This window comes from Lepidothrix coronata, unplaced genomic scaffold, assembly GCF_001604755.1.
Source record: "Lepidothrix coronata isolate B3197 unplaced genomic scaffold, Lepidothrix_coronata-1.0 Scaffold177, whole genome shotgun sequence".
Lineage (NCBI taxonomy): Eukaryota > Metazoa > Chordata > Aves > Passeriformes > Pipridae > Lepidothrix > Lepidothrix coronata.
In genome coordinates, this window is record NW_016690357.1 from 438,848 (window position 1) to 458,452 (window position 19,605).

General features: G+C 34.7%; 1 protein-coding gene across 5 annotated transcripts in view; it reads left to right on the top strand.

Moving 5' to 3' along the window:
- Positions 1-19,605, top strand: part of PHF14 (PHD finger protein 14) — a 161,748-nt gene that overhangs the window by 55,950 nt on the left and 86,193 nt on the right. For all 5 annotated transcript variants that reach the window (XM_017830360.1, XM_017830359.1, XM_017830362.1 and 2 more), the window contains exons 15-16: positions 13,375-13,425; positions 13,587-13,708. In XM_017830360.1, coding sequence (XP_017685849.1) covers positions 13,375-13,425; positions 13,587-13,708 — 173 coding nt within the window. The remainder of the gene's footprint in view (positions 1-13,374; positions 13,426-13,586; positions 13,709-19,605) is intronic.

Genomic DNA, 19,605 nt, shown 5'->3' on the forward strand with positions numbered 1-19,605 from the left:
GCAGAGTATAAGACACTGAAAAGTCCTTGACTTGGCTATGCATAACTTAGGAACAGCCAAAACATCAGTGTGTTATCAGCACTGTTGAGGCCAGATTAACTCACCTGGTTAGAGTAGGGTGCTAAAAATGCTAAGGTCATGGGTTCAATACCTGTTTGGGCCATTCATTGGACTTCATGATCCCTGTGGATCTCTTCCAATTCAGAATACTCATAGTAAATCCAAAAACCACAGTACTATACCAGCCACTAAGAAGCAAATGAACTCTGTCCCAGCCAAAACCAGGGCAGATGGCCAGAGACCCGTGACAACTGAAGTACGCTACTGTTCACAGCTTCTGCATGACACTGGAGGCTGTTTCCTCCTGTAATTTGGAATTGTGAGAGAACTAAGACTGAAGCAGGTTATTCAGAGTCAGGACAGTGCTTCTCCCTTGTACAGTTCTCTACATTAATTGTGTGCCAGTGCAGTATTTTATATCCTAGAGCTGTATAAGCTTTTTAAAAGAACCTTGTGAGTACTCTGTAGTATTTCCATCTATTAGTTTTCAAATATTTCAGAATATATTTATGTAGAATCATAGAATCACAGAATGTTCTGAGTTGAAAGAAACCCACAAGGATCATCAAAGTCCAACTCCTGGCCCTGCACAGGACAACTCCAAGAGTCACACCATGTGCCTGAGCATTGTCCAGAAGTTTCTTGAACTCTCTCAGGCTTAGTGCTGTGACCACTTCTCTGAGGAGCCTGTTGCAGTGCCCACCCATCCTCTGGGTGAAGAACCTTTTCCTAATATCCAACCTAAGCCTTCCCTGACACAACTTCAGGCCATTCCCTTGGGTTCTTTTACTGGTCACCAGAGAGAAGGGATCCGTGCCTGCCCATTGCTTCCCTTCATGAGGAAGTGGTAGACTGCAATGAGGTCTCCCCTCAACCTCCTCTTCTCCAGACTGAACAAGCCATTCCTTGAATGTCTTCCCCTCAAGGCCCTTCACCACCTTCATTGCCCTGCTTTGGATGCCCTTTGATAGCTTTAATAGCTTTATACCTTTATTATATTGTGGCATCCAAAACTGCACCCAGCACTCGAAGTGAGGTCTCTCCAGTGCAGAGCAGACTAGGACAATCACCTCTCTCAAATAACTGTTGATGCTGTGCCTGATACACCCCAGGACATGGCTGGCCCTCCTGGCTGCCAGGGCACTGCTGACTCATGTTCAGCTTGCCATCAACCAGGATCCCCAGCATGGCGCTGCTCTGCAGCCTCTTATTTCCCAGTCTGTCTGTACACCCAGGGTTGCCTCATCCAAGGTGCGGAATCAGGCACTTGCCCTTGTTAAACTTGATACAGTTGGTGATTGTACAGCCCTCTCATTTGTCTAGGTCCCTCTGCAGGGCCTCTCTGCCTTCAAGGGAGTCAACTTTTTGACATTGGTTTGTTTGACATCAGCAACCTTACTTAGTATACCTTAGAGTCCTGGGTCCAAGTGTTTATGAAGATGTTGAAGAGAATTGGGCCTAAGATGGAGCCTTACAGAACCCCACTAGTTACCAGTTGCCAGTCTGATGCTACCCCATTTTCTGTAATCTAAGGAAATTAAGTTTGACAAGACAGACTTTCCCCTCATGAAGCCGTGCTGGCTGTGAACGATGACCTTGTTGTCCTTCAAGTGTTTTTCAGTATCTCCCAGAACAACCTTCTTCAAAATTTCACCAGTCATCAAAGTGAGAATGACTGGCCTATAGTCAGGGTCACCCTTCTTGCTCTTCTTGAAAACTGGGACAATGTTAGCCAGCTTCCAGTCAGCTGGGACCTCTCCAGATTCCCAGAACCATTCAAATGCAATTGAGAGAGGCCTTATGACATCAGCCAGCTCTTTGAGTATTCTGTAATGAATCCCATCAGCTCAAGTAGACTTACAGGGATCCAGCTGGAGCAGCAGATCCCGCACAAGTTCAAGGTTGACTGGGAGTTGATTTTCACAGCTGTGGTCTTCCAGCACTGGGACCCCCTTAGCCTGTCATTGGTGTTGAAGAGAGGGGCAAAGAAAGCGTTAAACACCTCTACCTTGTCTCTGTCCCTGTTTGTGAGGTGACCATCCTCATCCTGTAATGGGCTGATGTTATTTCTGCACTGTACAGCAGCTGTTTCAAAGAAACCAAAGGACAGAGAGAAGATCCAGCTGTTTGGACTGCATTGTTTTGGAGAGAGCAACTATCATATTGTACATTAAAAGTTTAACTTAAGTTTGCAAGGATACCTTTCTGACTTTAAACTTCCTAAGAAAGACCATATATACAAGGGTAAATTTAAATACATCATAAATTTACTCTGAGCCAGGCTCTGTACAAATTACAAATGAATGTAAATGAACAAGACATTAGGTCTTTATACTTAGTTCTGTTGTATAATGGCTGTATTTGTGGACAGAATTGAATTAATTGTTCATGCTTTATATAGTTAAAGCCCTATCTAGTGACCTTTTAGGTTTATGCATTTCAGTGCATAACTCTTTAAGCTAGGTTTTTTTAAAATCTGTAATCTCTATAATTCCAATTTCACACTTGTATAAGCATCACAAATTTTTATCTCTGCTGCTGGTTAATTTCAGACAAATTAATAGCTGAAGATTAGCTAATAACTAATAGCAATCAATAGCTAATTCCATAAAGCAGAGTTCTATAAACACTTTTTTTTCTTATAAATCTGAATATGTTTTTTAGCACTGTCTCTTCAAAATTGTGCAATTTTTTTTAGATTCTTTTTTTTATGAAGATTAAAAATGCTCAATAATTGTTTCTTTAGAAAATACTTTAAAGAAATGCAAATAGTGTTTTGCAGCAGAGATTAATGCTTCTGCTCTGCTCAACTATGTATATACCGGTTTTCAGAGTCTTTTTGAGGTGATCCATATTATAAAGAAATCAACTTTTAATAAATGTCAACTTCATTTGCTATCCTTGAATTAAAAAAGAATACACAGGTTATTTTTTTATTGAGCATGTCATTGCTAAAATAATTTTTGTTAGTCTGGTGTCATATTTTTGCAAAATAAGGATTATCCTGTCCTTCAAAAAAAATTATCTTCAGTGTATTTCAGTGAATTTTTTAAAATTTTGTAAACTGTGATTTGCCTACTGTATATGCTGTTGTCTGGAAGTGTAACAGTTTCTGTAAGAAATGTCATATACATACATGCACATCTAAAGCAATTTTGTGCAGTTGGAGCTAGCTGTGTGCTCTAAGAGGTGGTAAGGAATGCTTTTTCCTGTAATTTTGCTGTATCCTTTAAAGTTAACTAGTGTTTGTGTTGTTGAGTATTCCATCTTTCAATAAATACTGTCAGATCTTGGTACTCTTAATGAGCATTTTAGAGGCTGTTTTCTGGTTTTGGTTTTTTTTTTTGGTTGGTTTGTTTGGGTTTTTTTTGTTTTTGTTTGTTTGTTGGGTTTTTTGGGGAGGGAGTTACTTAGGTTTTTTGTTTGGGTTGTTTTGTATGTTTTTCTTTTTGTTTGTTTGTTTTTGGTTTTTTAGTTGAAATTCCATTTTTTATTCCTTTTTGTTGAGAAGCAACTATCTACCCAGTGTTATAAAGATGAAATCCGTTTTGTGAAGGCATTTTGGAAACTTAATAGTTGAGGCCTGTAAATAAAGCCTTCAGATACTCTGATATCAAACATAGTTTTGTTATTTAAAACCTGAAAATCTTTTCTCTGTAAGTGTATTGGATAAAATCCAGATGAACAGATAGTGATTTTTCTGTTTAACCATAAAAAGTCTGCATTTTGGGGAAAGAATTAGTAGCCAACAGTATTCTGTTCATTCTTCAGAACATGGAAGAACCTAAGGGACTGTAATCTAGGTAAAAAAAGTTTAAAAAACCAAACAAACAACCACAAACCCCCAAAACCAAACAAACCCCCACAAAATCCAAAAGAGAAACAAAAACCCCCAAACTTGACAAAGCACCTGCAAACTGTTCTTAGCATAGGGGCTTGTTCTGTGTACTGCTTTTGTTTTACAAATGAATACTGATATTTAGAACAGTTTAGTATTTCTTGCTGTTTTTTCAAGTAGGAAAAGATAGCAGAAGAGTGATTTTTTTGTTTTGTTTTGTTTTGTTTCCAAGTATATTAAAGGTAAAACAGGATTGTTATCTTGTATTTACCTGAAGCATTTCTACCAAAGTGGTTTCCAAACATCTGTTGTGTAGCTTAATTATGTGATGTCATAGATTCAAGTTTTGGATAAAATTTGCCTACAAGGGGAAAACAGAACATCAGTTCCAATTTGAGCATAAGTATCAGTGCTTCATGAAAACAGCAAATAATTTTAAACCAGTTATCCATACTTATCAGTCATAATTTTAATTAACATCGCCAATGATTGGTTAACTCATTTAAATATGACTTCTAAATAAGTACGTGGAAGACCTTTTAAAGCAACTATTCGTAGTGGTTTTGACATAATGAAATTAAAAGATTAATTGCAGTCGACTGAACATTATTGCTCTAGAAAAAAAATATTCAGGAGTCACTCAGCTTTCTGAAACTTAAGGTTTTCATTATAAAGGACATTGTAAAATACTTTGTTTTCTTCATCACTGAATATAAAAGCTCAACTGAGTCTATGACATGTCAATGCAAATGTAAAAACTAATTCATTTAGCTTGCCAAATACATGGAGATGTGATAGTATAGGACTCTTTTGGCTTCAGATCAAATATAAAAAGGACAGAAGTAAGATGCAGCTTTTCCACAATGCTTGAAGTGAAATGAGTGTATCAGAGTTTTGTGGGTTTGGTTTTTTTTGGGTTTTTTGTTTGTTGGTTTTGGTTTTGGAGTGGGTTTGTTTGTTTCTGTGTGGGTTTTTGTTTTGTTATGTTTTGGTTTTTTGCTGGGGTTTTGGTTTGGGTTTTTTTGGTTGGTTGTTTGATTTCATTGGTTGTTTTGCTTTGCTTGGGTTTTGGAGATTGTTTTGGTTGGTTGGTTTGGTTTTTAAGAAAACAGGGAAAAAACCTACGGATGAAAGATCACTTGTTTTTAATGCAGCAAAGGCATGAAGAGATGGAAGTATTTTCCAAATGGTATTCCAATGATGTAAATATTAGTATGTCTGTAAGTAAAGGTAACTAGCATATCTGACACTTCTGTAAACAAGTAGTTACGTTCAGTTTTTCAGAAAAGAATCACTTGTTTTAGCAACACCCTGCAAACTGAGTTTTTCTGGCTTTTTTGTCCTCCTTCTGTTTCAGTTCTCCAAATGTGTATTTGGAGGAAATTAGTGTTAAAAAGGGTAGAAAGCAATTCTGCTAGTTCTCAAATTCTGTTTTATGTTTAAGCCTGAAATGCCAGTTTCAAATTAATTGCTAGATTCAGTGATAGTGTACCTTGACAGCAGGAATGCTGCAACGGTTTTGCTTTTCTAGAAAATGAAAGTTCTCAGGAGAATGGAAAATAAAAATGTAGAGAAAATGTAATTCTGTGTAATTAGGCTTCATGGTTGACTTGTTTCTCCTTATAATCATATTTTGATTTACTGCTGTTTCTTCTTCTCTGACAATTCCCTTTTTATTACTGTCATCTTTCTGGAATATTAAATAATTATTTCAGAGATAGATTTTGAATAGTAGTGATGTGTACCATTTAAGTTGTTCACTTTTATCTGCACTGAACGAGTATGCCATCTGGTGTCTACATAGCTCTCCTTACCTTTGTTTAAAGTAATTTTATACCTATGTGGTACCATCAATTGAACTTTTTTTCTGCCTTTTAACAAAGCAAAGGGAATCAAAGGGATTTTTTTCTGCCAGTGGCTTCATTGTAACTTTTACCTTTGCAAAGGAAGTTTGTAATATGGAACTCTTCATAAGGAATGGGTGACATCGTGGGTTGAAAATTGCTGTCTTGGCACAATGGTCATGGTTTATGTGCAACGTAATAGAGAACACAGTATCTGTGCAGTTTCAACTTGTGTGTTTTTTTTGGAAATCTGTGGTTTGCTTTATGCATGCCATTGATAGTTACCATAGTGATTTTGTTAAGTCTGTTTTTTGGTATAGTAAAGGTTTTCCCAGTTTTTTCTGAGAGTGTTCGGTTCTGCTTGTGTTTCGTATCAGAGTTGTCCTCTGTTCTGTAGTAATAAATGACTCCTTGCCATGACCTCTTTGTTTGGAATGATTCTATAGCATTCTAATGTTTACTGATTTTTAGATTCTCCTTAACAGTATATGATAAAGGCTGTGTAAGTGAGAGAGTTGGGGTTCAAAAGTTTTTCATATGTGTGATATGTATCAATGAACTATAGTTTGATAAAAAGTAAAACTGTGGAAGTATATCATTAAAATTAGTGTGTTAGCTATAAGTTGACATAAGATAAAAATAAAAATGCCTGAAGAACTTAGACAGGAATCAGAATTAAAACATGGCTGTAATCTTATACTGGCCCTCTTCACTGTGTATTTCATGTAGCTACAGGTTTTTTTCAAGTAGTCATTGTAGCTGCAGGTCTGTCAGGGAAACAGAAATCAAGTATGTGAGATTTACAGATCCACAGAAATTGAAGCATCTAAAGTCCTTCACATTTTTCTCTCTTATAATTGCAACACAAAGCAACAGCTACAGACTTTTACAGAGGAAAGAAATAACCATAGTACCAATAGTTTTGAGAGTCAAGCATCTTTAGTAATTTCATCAGTTTTTTATTGTGAACTCTGAGACTAGTTTTGAACTATTTATATGAAATTCTCGAATGAAAATGTGTGCTTTGCTAATGATGTCATGTGCCACCAAACTCCAGGAGCACTTGGAGTACTGACTATATTTCCCGTGCTCTTGTGAAGAAGAGTAACGCTTGCTTCACAATGCCACCCACCACTGTTAGCGGTATCAGAAACTCAGTGCTGAAGAGAAGAGCCCTATGTATATGACAGTATTGTTTCTGTGACATCCAAGAGGTATAGAAGCATGAGCATAATGAGGATCATCATCTTTCCTGTTTATTGGCACAAGCAGGACGTGCTAACGTAGTGAAACCCCTGAGTTTACACAGCTGGAATGGCATCACCAGGTGTGCCAGGCCTCTTTGCTGCCTTTGTGTGCGTGTGCAAACAATTAAAATTATAACCAGTTAACATATTAAGCAAAGGAGAAACTGGGAGCAGTGCTTTCTATTGTGATGTTTGAAATAGTTGGCAGAATTAATACAGCTTTTACAAATGACTGGGAATTGCTTATGTTCTCTTTAATATTGTTCTCTAACCCCTCCTAGGTTTCTATTTTCTTTCCCAAATAACTTTTGAAATTGCCGTGCAGGTATCACCATTGATTTTTGGAAAAACAGTGGCTTAGCAAATCAAATCCAGAACCATGCTAGTTCACTTTATGTGGAGTGGACTTGAACCCTTGCCACAGACCACAGATGCTTTCAGTATTTCATATTCTTTTCCATGTATTATTAATATTGTTAACTCCTCTATATCTTCTCACGTAGAAGATAACTCCTCCATATCTTCTCATGTAGAAGAAGAAATGAAACAGGTGACAGAATAAATTTTTATCCTCCAGTATCACTTTAATAAAAGCTCAAGAGGAGTACATACTTGTGACTCTTTGGAATCACCTCCCTGATTTTCTTCAGTTGACCGGTTCTGGATCAGTCATGTTGGTGGGTTTTTTCCAGCTGGCAAAGCAAAACTTCCCCAAAAGAAGATTCTGCCATTTATTACTGTCTTTGGATAAACTGGTTTAATGCATGTGTCTTCCACAGACATAACAATGGGGCCAGGGTGGCTTTGGGTAATTCAAAGTCTTATGGTCAATGCATTATCTAATCTTATGGATTTTACATGTTTCATGTTCTTGTACAGTTGTTACCAAGTTGCTTGTAAACAAAAGTGAAAATTAAGCATTCACTTCTAGCTTTTCCAAGTTCAGAATGGAGACACCCACTTCAGTTGGGTTCGAACCTGTTGTTGATCACATTTTCCCACAACATTTTTTCATTCCATTTTGGACAGTTCTTTTTTTGTAATTGTCTGCTTTTTTCCTTTTTTAAAGTGTCTCGAGTTCTTTTCGTGGTCACCCCATATCCCTCATACATTTGGTTTACATCATATTGTATTATTTATGACCTCATCATTTATTATTAATTTCTTATGTTAGTATTATGTATTTCAACCATTTATATCCTGATTCATTTAATTCCCTAAGCCAATACGCAATTTTCCACTCTGTAACAGCAGAATGCTGCACAGATGGATACTTTTGTGACACAAAACATGATGTCTGAAGGAAATCAATTTTTTATTTATCTTTACCTTGGCTATGGAAGTGTATGCCCTAGTTGTCCTAATTTTTTTTCTTTTATTTTTTTTTCAGAGGCTTTCTCTAACATTTTTAATTGTGCTTTATTGCTTGCATTATGTATTATAAAATAATATGTATTTTATGGAATATTTTAGTAACTGTCAACTTAGATCATTACAAACTAGATTAGACAGGAGCAAACCAATGTTGGGTTTTTTCCTACTTCTCTATCTTTCCAGGTTTGATAGCTATTTGTATGTGATGCCCATCACGGTTTCTCTGTAGGTACTCTTGTAATGATTGTATGAATTTTTAGAACGTTAGAGAGAAAGAGGAAGGATTTTTTTTTCGAAATAAGAAATGCAAAGTTAGAAGTTAATGAAATAACTGAAATAAGTGAAATGGTTTATGTCTTACTGCTGTGAGATGGTTCTCCAACCTCCACAGATGGTAAGTTTTGAAGTAAAAGACAAAAAGGGACATTGTTAATCTTCAGGTTTCATTTACTCAGAGCATTACTCTCTTCGGAGTAAAGTCATTAAAATTGATGTGAAAGCTAAACCTTAGTAAGATATTCTTGGAGAAGATGGCTTGCTTTCACCTTGATGATTTCATTGAATCAAATGGCTTAGTCTCTTTACCTGAGGAACATAATCTTCTGGGGGATTTTAAAGAGTTTATCTAGAAGTTCATTTGATTATGTATCAGCGTGTGGGTTTCCCCTCAAAATGTTAGGCTAAAGAAGACTCGTGAGAAGAATTTAATCTGTTTTATCTTTTATCATTTTTGTCATCAAAGTTTTTCTTTTGTTCTTGTTAAAAAATATTTCCATTTTATGCTTGCATCTTAATTTTAATTCGTTGACCTTTCTTTGTCTGCTCAGAGTATCTTAGGATGTATTGCTAATGAAATAAGGCACTACTTTTCTCTTTCAGTTCAGTGTAAGGTATGTTCTTTGTGATGCAGCAGCTAGACTGCTTATTTTAAAAAAGGATAGCTTTTAACTTGATTTTCTAGCAAAAATAAGTTATGCAGTTGCCTACCATTATAGTAGCATTGCCTTTAGTAACCTGTAGACCCATTATTACAAGATTTGTTTGAGAACTGTCTAGGCCTAAGGTAATTAAGTGCTGGAGTATTTTTTAGAGCAACTGGATGGGAAGGATGAGGCCCGCATAAGAAAAATGTTCTCACTTTATTTGGGGGACATAGAGAGAACTTTGGGATATGTTGGGAGGTGTGGTTTGGATGAGGTAGAGAAGGAGAGGTTAAGAAGTCATTGGAAAAGGGGAGGAATAGGAAAATTATGGTGTAGTATCAGGAGGTTAAATTTTATTAGTTTGGCTGGTTTTAGTATCAATTTATTAATTTATTTGTATTATTTAACTGCCACAGTGAAAGGATACAAAATGAAAAATAGAATCTGCACTTTTATCGTGGTTATGACCTTGGCATGTTTGTCTGAGAATCAGCCTATAGCTATAGGCATATAATTCTAAATCTTAAGTTGCCTGTGTAGTAACCAGAACATCAGTCCCTGCATGGTGATTCCATTGATGCTGTAGGCTCAGTGGCTGAAACTGTACTGTGAATAGTAGGGAAGTGTCTGAGGACATAGCAGAGTTAGCTCTTACTTGAGTGCCCACTGAATGAATTCCAAAGCTGTGGACGAGACACAACCAAAGACTTGCCGATCACCTGTCATTAAATGTCAAAAATAGAAATATTTTTTGAAAACTTTTTAAAATATTTGAAATAATTTTGCACAGATACCTTTTCTACATGTAGAAAATTATATTGGTACATATTTTGAACCATTTCCCATTTTTCAGTCCTTTTTTTTTTTTTTATAATTCCTGTCCTAAGGTATTACCTTGTCACAGTTGTCATGTATGTGTCGCATCTGTCTAATCCACACGTAGCTGTGTTTTGATCTGGACTGAGTTGTCCATTCCAAATGAGAGATGTTTTACAGCATATCTGCCTTTTCCAGTGAAATAGAAAACCTGTTGGGATAGTACTGGCATTGATGGGGATTTTGTTTGGTACTGATAACATGAGGTTTTGCTTTCCTGACTTACTGTTTGAACGCTTTTGGAAATGCAGGGATGGATTTCACAAAACTGACTTGCTCCATTTTGTGGTACAGGGAAATCCTAAATTGAACGTGTCTCTGTAGTATTGAATTGCCAAGTGTTTTGATTAAAAATCACTGTCTTAATTTGCATCTTTTACTGGATAAAATTATAAGTTTTGAATATGATCAACTTTATTACAGTTGTAGTATATATTATATAATAACAAGGTTCCTTTAGCTTTTTTTTAATAAGAAATCTTAAATTTTAAATAGTTTATGGCAAATACATACAGCTCTAGTATGTCTTGTTTATTGTCTCTGATGTTTTGATTCTGAACCTGCTAATGACAGAAATTATTCAAAGCAATTTAAAATGCAAATACAGAGCTTGGAGGCAAACAGCAGTGAATAATACTGGACAAAGTAACCCAGGTTTATCTAATTCTTTTCTGTCAACTTGTAAGGTAACTTTAGTGAAAACATATGTAAAATTACAAATGCCAAATTACTGGCAGGCTGTTGTTGAAAATCACAGAATATTCAATTTTCAGTTGTGAATTTGGTGTTATTTTCCATGGTGAATAGTGGCAATAGTATAATGATGTGAGAAGTGTTGCAAGTATGTTTAACTGTGGAGGTCAGTTTGGAAAAAAATAATGTAAAATTATGTTATTTTAAAAGCATATAAAGTATCCTACAAATATGTGTGCCAAAGGTGTTGATTTTAATGTTTGTTTTCTAGTGATTGTCAGACAACCTCAAGTATGTTTGAAGGTTTAGAAAGCTAATGGAAGCATAATGCAAGTGTAATTTAATGTGACATTCCTGGTCATATACATCACACATTGTGTAGCAGACAGGTGAAAACCAACATTTTCGTGACCAAGGTGACTAGATTATTTATAAATCTTGTATCTCAATTTTGCTGAAGTTTAAATATGATTCATCACTCCTTAAAATGGAGTTATTAACTTGTAATATTTTCCACTTACGGTAAAAAGTAATGTCATTGTTACCTAGATTTCCAAATTATATATAATTTTTCAGGATAGCACTACTCTGGTAGTACAAAGCATGCACTCTTGTCTCTTGCTGCTTAAACATGAAGAGTGAGGACCATCTCACTGCCTATTTTGGCATGCACCCTTACAGCTACTTCTTTTTAATCTTTATACAACTGCATTCAGCAGGGCCTACATGGCTTAAAATTGCCAAAGTTTGAAAGTGTTCTGAGGACTAATGCCAGGGGCTGAAAGTATAAAATTGGCAGTTAATGTATTGGTGTCTGATGAAATTTTGTTTGGTCTAGTTTTAATTTGCAGTGACTTTAGGTTGTGTAACATATAATTAACATGTAGCCAATGTTAAATTAATGCCTCTAATACGACACTGATGAATTCAGTTACCTGTAATAAATGGCTTCTTCCAAATTCGGACTCTTGTGTGTCTACTGTGTGGCTTGTGGAAGGTAGAACACTGCAATTATGACTATATTATTAATTGTACAGTAAATATTGATATGTATTAAATAGATAAGGTTTTACATTTTTTAATAAATCATCCTTAGTGAAATGTGAAAGAGAATCCTAATGGTAATTAAAGTATTTTAAAGAGGCACAAAACAGACTAGTATTTTCTATTCTGCTACATTCAGTGCTACTACAGTTAACTCCTGTCTAAAAAAAGAAAAAACTTCCCAAACAGTATGTTATTAACATATACAGATCAAAATCTGCATAAGTAGAAAGATATAGATGTGTTGGAGTGACAGGTTTATTTACAGTTTAAAATACTGAACAGTCTTAATTTGAAGATAATATAAATCATCTTCACAGAGGATCCCAAAAGGAGAAGCTTGATATTACTAACTTCTTTGGAATTGGATTTATAACTGCTTGTGCATCTAAACTGCTGTGAGATGTTTTTTACTTTTTCTGAAATGCACACCAGCTGTTTCAAAAAAAGTTTTAAGAAATCATAAATTAGTCAATGCTTTTCCTTATTGTATGACAAATTACTTCCTAAGTAATTTCCTCCCAGAAAAACAAACATTTTAAAGTTTATTTATTTATTTTATTAGTGTCAGTGTATGAGACATTTTGGGTTGCTTGAATAGTCTCTGATGTTTCTTATTTCTTCCACATCCTTTTTAGTATTCTTTCCCTGTTAAACAAGAAAGAAAGAGTGTGACATTGGCAACTTGTGGCAGTTCTTTAGTGCAGGAAATTATAATGCTTCTGTTTCAGAAATAATACATAGTCACTAAATCTCAACTCATGCAAGTTGTGTGTGTTAACTTAGAGCTTGTAAAACTTTGGTGCTTGCTGTTATAGTCCATGGAAACATCTTGTCCTCCACACTGTTGGTATTTATATTTTTTTGGCCAAGTGGAATACTGAAATAATATCTACTTTTTGTATCACCCATTCCACCTGTTGGGTACCACGTACCGGTCATATATTAGTAAATGCTACAGCTGTAGGAGCATTTGCCATATACCCATTATATTAAGCTGCACTTTGAAAGCTTTAGTTCTTGTTACTCCTCAAAAGCTGTAAGAGTTATTTTCTGTTTCTGTTTTGATACAGTTTTGGTTTTAATCTTATCACTTGGTTTACAAATAAAGCACTTTTCAGTGCTCAGGAATTTATTTTAATACACTGCTCATGTCAAATTTCAAATTATTAGGTTTGGAAGTTTATGGAAAGTCTGTAAGAGATTTGTAGTTCTGGTGGCAGCATAGTCTTTTTTAGAATAAGACTGAACATACTCATATGTTTATATTTACTTTTTACCTAGTTCTACAGATTTATATCCAGAATGTGAAGCTGGTGTTCTAATACTGGTTAATGTAGTTGTCTGGTAGTGGTTTTGTAGTTAATGCTTTAAGTTACTTCCTACCGTATGTTTTTGTTATTATTAGGAATAACAGGTAAATAGCAAAAACATTCTGTTACCTAACATTGAATTTTAAATATATTCTCTTCTAGAGAACTAGAGGACGAAAACGAAGCTTTGTGCCTGAAGAAGAAAAACCTGAGGTTGGAATATAACGTTTTGTTTGTTTGTTTTTTTAACAGTTTCACAAAAAATTAAACTTTGGACTAAAGTGTTACTTTCAGTGCCATAATTGAAAATATTTGCTTTCCTTCTCTCCTTTCCCTGCCCCCCCATTCCTTTCTTTTGCCTTCTGCTATGGCAGGAACGGATTCCCAGAGAAAGAAGGCAACGTCAGTCTGTTCTGCAAAAGAAGCCCAAGTCAGAGGATTTAAGGACTGAGTGTGCTACCTGCAAAGGGACTGGAGACAATGAAAATCTAGTCAGGTAGGTTTGATACTCTGACCTTATGAGGAGTTGAGGTTCCGTTTGTATCACTTTGTCATCATGATTATAATGAAGAAAATGTACTTTTTAAGAACACGATCAATTTCCTCCTCTTATTTAGGGGAAATATCAGAAATACTGACTTGATTCACTTATTGACCTGGCAAAAACATTTACATTGTAAACAACTAAGATAATCTGTTTTTCTAACAGAGGAGAATTAATTTACTCTTGTCAGGGTGAATTGTCAGTGTTTTAGGCCAGGTCAGGAAGATAAACTAACCAGCATTTTAATGATATTAAAGCTACAGGTGCACCCTAAAAGTAATTAAATTAAAAAAATTAACAATTTTATGAGCTGAACTGTGGATTATGAGAAATTTATGTTTTTAAAAATGTATTAATGCTACCTCCATTAATGCAGATCTTGAAAGGGTTTGATAATCATGGTTCTTATCTGAAACAGAAGTGAAAAAAAAAAAGTTGAATGATGTTTTAATAGGTGCAAAAATCTAATTAAAGTGTAGAATAGCTGCTATTAAATAGCTACTGTTGACCACAACTTCTGCAGATTTTGACTTTATAACTGGCATTGTGGCCTCTTTGCAAAGCTGTAGAGACTGCTCACAATTCTTGAAAGAAGAATCATGAAGCTTAGCAACCAGAAGGTGGATTTTAATTGAATCTACTGAGCTTTCATTAAAATGATCTCATAATAAGTTCAGATTAAAGAAAGTGTGTTGTATTTAGGTCCTGTATGCTTCAACTAGATTCCTCTAGACAGGTTCTTCTCTTTAGATCAGATATAATTGCTGGTTTTAACTGAAGGACTATTCCAAAAGAAGTATTTTAATTTATTTCTAGGAATCAGAGTTATGAGAAAAGTCAGAATCACTGATATAGGCAAGGAACACATAGCTTTAGAGTCGCAGGTACAGATGCCTTGTACATGCTCAGAATAGCTGGGTTTAATATTAATTCCAGCACATGATTTACCATAGAAATTGTTGCAGCTTCAAGGTTGTGTGCCAGACTGTAGTTGTATTTCCAAATTGGAGGCAGAGCGCCTGTGCAAGCTCATTAGTAACTTGTGACTCTCATATACACAGACAAGCTAATACTGTGAGGTAATCCTGGATGCTGTTCAGTCCCAGACTGTGAAATAGAGGTGGGATGTTACAGTGATTGCTCTTGCAATTACACTGATGAGAACTTGTGGCAGCAGGTTTTTAACTGCCCGTGACAAGATAAAGGGCTTTCTTCAACCCTGTTTTTTGCAAGAAATAAAAGATGCAGGAAGACCATTTTGTTGTGGGAAGGAACCCTGGGTAAAACATATACTGTGCTTTACTGTGAATAAAGCACTGAATTAGGCTTTTTCTAGAAGTGTTAAATACCACACTGGAGGACATAAAGGATGAGAAAATGCCATGAAGAGCTGTATATTTAAGTTGCAATTAAAAAATAGTGGTAGAAAATTAGTATTATCTCTTGTTTACTACATGAAAAGATTTTAGTAGTAATTTAGAAGGGCCAAAAATAAGTGTACTATATGCCAAAATCCAACAGATTCTCTTATAAATCATCCTCATAATTAAGTCTAGAAACTGAACGTTAATCCTGCATGGGAGAAGGAGTTTCTTATGTTTTAAGTCTTTGTTCATAATTCTCTGAAAAATATTTCCTTAAATCTTCTTATTTTCCCTGTTACTTTTTAAAAAAGATAATTAATTTAAGCTTACTTTTCTTCAGATACTTCCTATAAATAGCTGCAACTTTATCCAGTTTAGATTACCACTGCTTCTAAAGGTTTAGTTTTGATAATTACTAAATTATGGTGAAGTTAGTAAATTTGGATTTTTTTAGTATTATTTTTGCTCTTAAAGCTGTATTTCATTTGATGAGAGTAAATTTAGGGACTGTAATAAGATGCTAGCTACAGATAGGCTTTCTGCTATGCAGCCAAAGCTGTACAGGGGAGTGATTCACAGTGTGTTGTTATGTCAGAGAAAGTTTTCAGAATCTTTTTTTCTCTTAAGTTGTCACAAAGTGATAGTAGTGACCTTCTGCCTGCACTGCTGCTTTCTCCTTCCTGTACCATCATGCAGGACTCCTTTGTGATGGTAGAAAGTGTTTGAAATGCAAGCTGGGAGGGCAAGAGGTGTTTAGGAGGGAAAACAAAGTATTTTTTCAATATCCATTTTGTTTGGCACTGTTATCAAAGCCAAAAACTTCTCAGATCTTTGTCATCATCTTTGCTCTTCACCAAAAAAAGTGTTTTGTAATTATTTATAAATATGAAAATTGATCACTAAGATAAATAGAAATATGCAACTGGTGAAACTGCAGATTTAAGGAATAATCCTGAAGGGCCTTCTGGTTTTTCCTGCTGTGTGTTGTCTCAAACAGGGCTGGTTACATGACTCTTGGACAATCTGCTTTTAAAAATTTTAGGTTTTTCTAAAATTTATTTGGCCCTCGCTTCAGTGTTGCGATCTAAGTAAGGATTAGAGGAAGATAATTTCCTATTTCAAATTATTTCTCATTTCAAAGAATGCAGCAGACTGTGTAGTAGTGAATCTGGAATAAAAAAGTATTTTTTAGCTAGTTACTACTCATTGTCTAATGGAGATTTTTTTTTTTTTNTTTTTTTTTTTTGATCTCCATTTTAGGTGCTAGTGTGCAGCATTGGATGATTAAGGGATTATTTGTTACGTGTTCGATGTCTTGACTTACCATGTTCATATGGTTTAAAATCTTTAAATAATTACCTATGGAAGGATTTAAAATTCTTCCTAAAAAAGTATGTTTCATCCTAATGAGTTATAATGCTTCATTAACTGCCTGAAGTATGCCTTAGTGACTATAGTGATTAAAGTTAAAATATTTTTAATTATTAGTTTTTGCCTAAAACATATTGACATGTTCCCTACTTTTATATATGCTAATAGTTGCCTTATGTATGTATTGTAGACATGCCGAGATAGTGCTTATTTAATCATGGATGTCAGATTATATAGATAAACTGTTTCACTGTAGCAGCATGCACTAGAACTGAAAGTTTAGCTTTTGTGGTTTTGTCCACAAGAAAGGATCAGTCTTGTGATCCTTATGCGATATAATTTCTTCTTAGAATTTAGAGTGAATTTATATTATAAATTCTTCCATACACATCTGTGTAAGTTTTGATAACTAAATAATCCTAATTTTTTTACCCTTTACAAGGTTAATGAGTGGCACAGTCAAGATTTACAGATCTGTCAGACAGTGAAAAGTTAATTGAAAGCATGTACTCAAATGAGGCAAAGTCGGATCTGTAACTGTCATTATCAATGACAGCGAGAAAGCTATATCTGTAATTAGAGAAAAGTGTAGATTTTGAGTATCTTTTTACTCAAATAAACTGTAATTGAGTTTTGAGAGGAATGGTAGTAAAATATGGTGATTTTTAAATATATTTGACACAGATGGGTGTAATGTAAGGCATGAAGACACAGCACTTTTTAAAAGAGATAAGAGTTCAGTCAAAAGAGCTATAATGGGGGCTGGAAACTAAAGTATTGTGAAACCAGAGGGTACCTATAACAATATACTCCTCATTCTCAAGCAGTAATCAAATATTGAAAATATTTGTTGAAATTGAAGATTTACATTGAAATACAGGAGTTTCTAAAGCTTGATATGAAAGATAAGTTTTCTAAAAAACTCAGAAAATAATTTTAAAGGTTCTGTTTGTTTTTAGAACTCACCTCTGCTGTTTGTTTTAGAGAGCATTTAGCTAATGGTACTTTTCTTTTGTTTTATTTTGTGAATTTTTTTTAATTCTATGTAGTTTAGACATTTAATAGGTTTCCTGAGTGCCTATTGCACTTGTGCATGAATTGCTTAGAATGATATATCTTGCAGAAGAATCTCCTTGGTTTTTTTTTTGTCAGACCATGACTCACTAATGCAAATCTTTAAAAGCAGCTCCCCAATAGTTCCTTCTAGAATTTCACCATATTTAATAGAAACATGGTTAAAGAAGTATATTTCAGGTGGCTCAATACGTAATAGGTAAAGCTTGCCCTTTGTATTGTACCATACTCCAGAATAAGTGATTATACTGCTGTACACACAAAGTGCTTCTAGCACGGTATTACTGTCTGTTCTGCTTTGGTAGAATAAAAATTAGGATGAATTGTGTAGATAATTTTAATATATAGAACACGTTTTTAAATAAGAATCCACAAGCTAATCCAGTTTAAAACATTTTGAGAGAGGACTTCTAATTGACTTCACTTCTTTAGAGGTGGCCCCTTCTCAAAAAATTAACTAGTTCTCGACTGCTGCTATTAAAAATAAATATACCTTCAGTTGTTAGCTTTAAGATGTGCTTGGGTAATATTTAGGAATGCAGTATGTTACATAAAATTGGCATCTCAACTGTAGATTTGAGAAAAGCAGAGTAAAATTAAAATATAGGTTACGTATGGGCCAAAATCAGGTTAAAGAAATCTCTGAAAATCATTCCATTTCTTCGTCCCATGATTTAGAGCAAGCATATTGTAATAAATTCTTTTGTAGTTGTGTGTATTGAGTTTTTCTTCTGTATTGTCTGTTAAGTTAGAATTTTCCATTTCATTTGATTTGCAGCAACTGAAACAAAATTATGACTTCAGCATTACAGAGAGTGTAAAAAAAAATGAAGGTCATTTATTTGAAACAATAGAGAATAGAATTTTTTGAAAATTTGAATGCTGGTTATAAAGTATTCAAAAATGTAAATCTGTGAAGCAAATCATTAAGCGTGTATGTAGTACTTATTTTTAATGCATATGTTTAGTAGGAAGTAAGCTAAATGTGAAAGTACTTATTTTTCCCAATCTACTGTCACACTTTGCAAGGGAGTGTAATGTGCTGCACATACAGTCAGTGTATCGAGGCAGACATAAAAGGGGAAGGTGAGGAGTAGGAAAGAAGAAAACATATGCAGTGTCATATTTACTAAACAAAAAAACTGTTGAGTAAAACTGACTGTAAGGTTCGGCATAACTTTGAGTTATCCAGTCATACTGTAACTGAAAATCTTTCAGCATCTGTAATTCTGCTGATACAAATGTATGTATCAAGTTTAGGATGATAATTTATAAAGGATTGCATCCTTAGCTGCACACAGTGGTCAGCTTTAATTCTGTTCTTGAAAGAAAGTGTTCTCTGGACAGTCTCTTTTGAATCCTCTGAAAGTTTTCTCTCAAGAAATGTCACTGGACATGTTTCCTTAATTGTATTTGTCTTGTGTAAGTTTATGTTTGCATTTTTATTTCTTACATTTCTATGCAGAGAGGCATGCTAAACTTAAAATTAAGGATTTCTTCCTTTGATGCTCTTCATGAGCTCAAGTTTATTCCAGAACAAGAACATTAATTATTAATTACCTTCAATGCACTGTAACAAAATTAACAGTCTATTATAGTGATGGAAAGCCTATGATTTACAGTAGAAGTTTAAGACCACTAATGTAGGGATTAATCACAAGGAAAATAGTAGTTAGTTAAGCAACAATTTGCAACACTCTCATGTTTTACAGAGGATAACAAATGCGTTATTTTACTGGAATGAACTAAGAGAATGAAAGGAAACGTAACATTCAGTGGTGTAGTTTATTTCTGCTATGTAATTTACAGGGATTAATTCTGTAAGTTAACTTTTCTAATTGCTTAAGTTACCTGTTAGATAATTTTTTGCATCATTTGCTTTGTTGTATTGCCTTCTGAAAAGAGTTCCTTTTTTATGCTAGATAGCAGGATAGTACATATAATGACAAATGCAGAGTTTTCCTCAGAGAGGACTTTATTCAAACTGAAGTACCTGTGTTGCAATGCATTTTACTGTAAAATACCACAGGTTTTTCATTT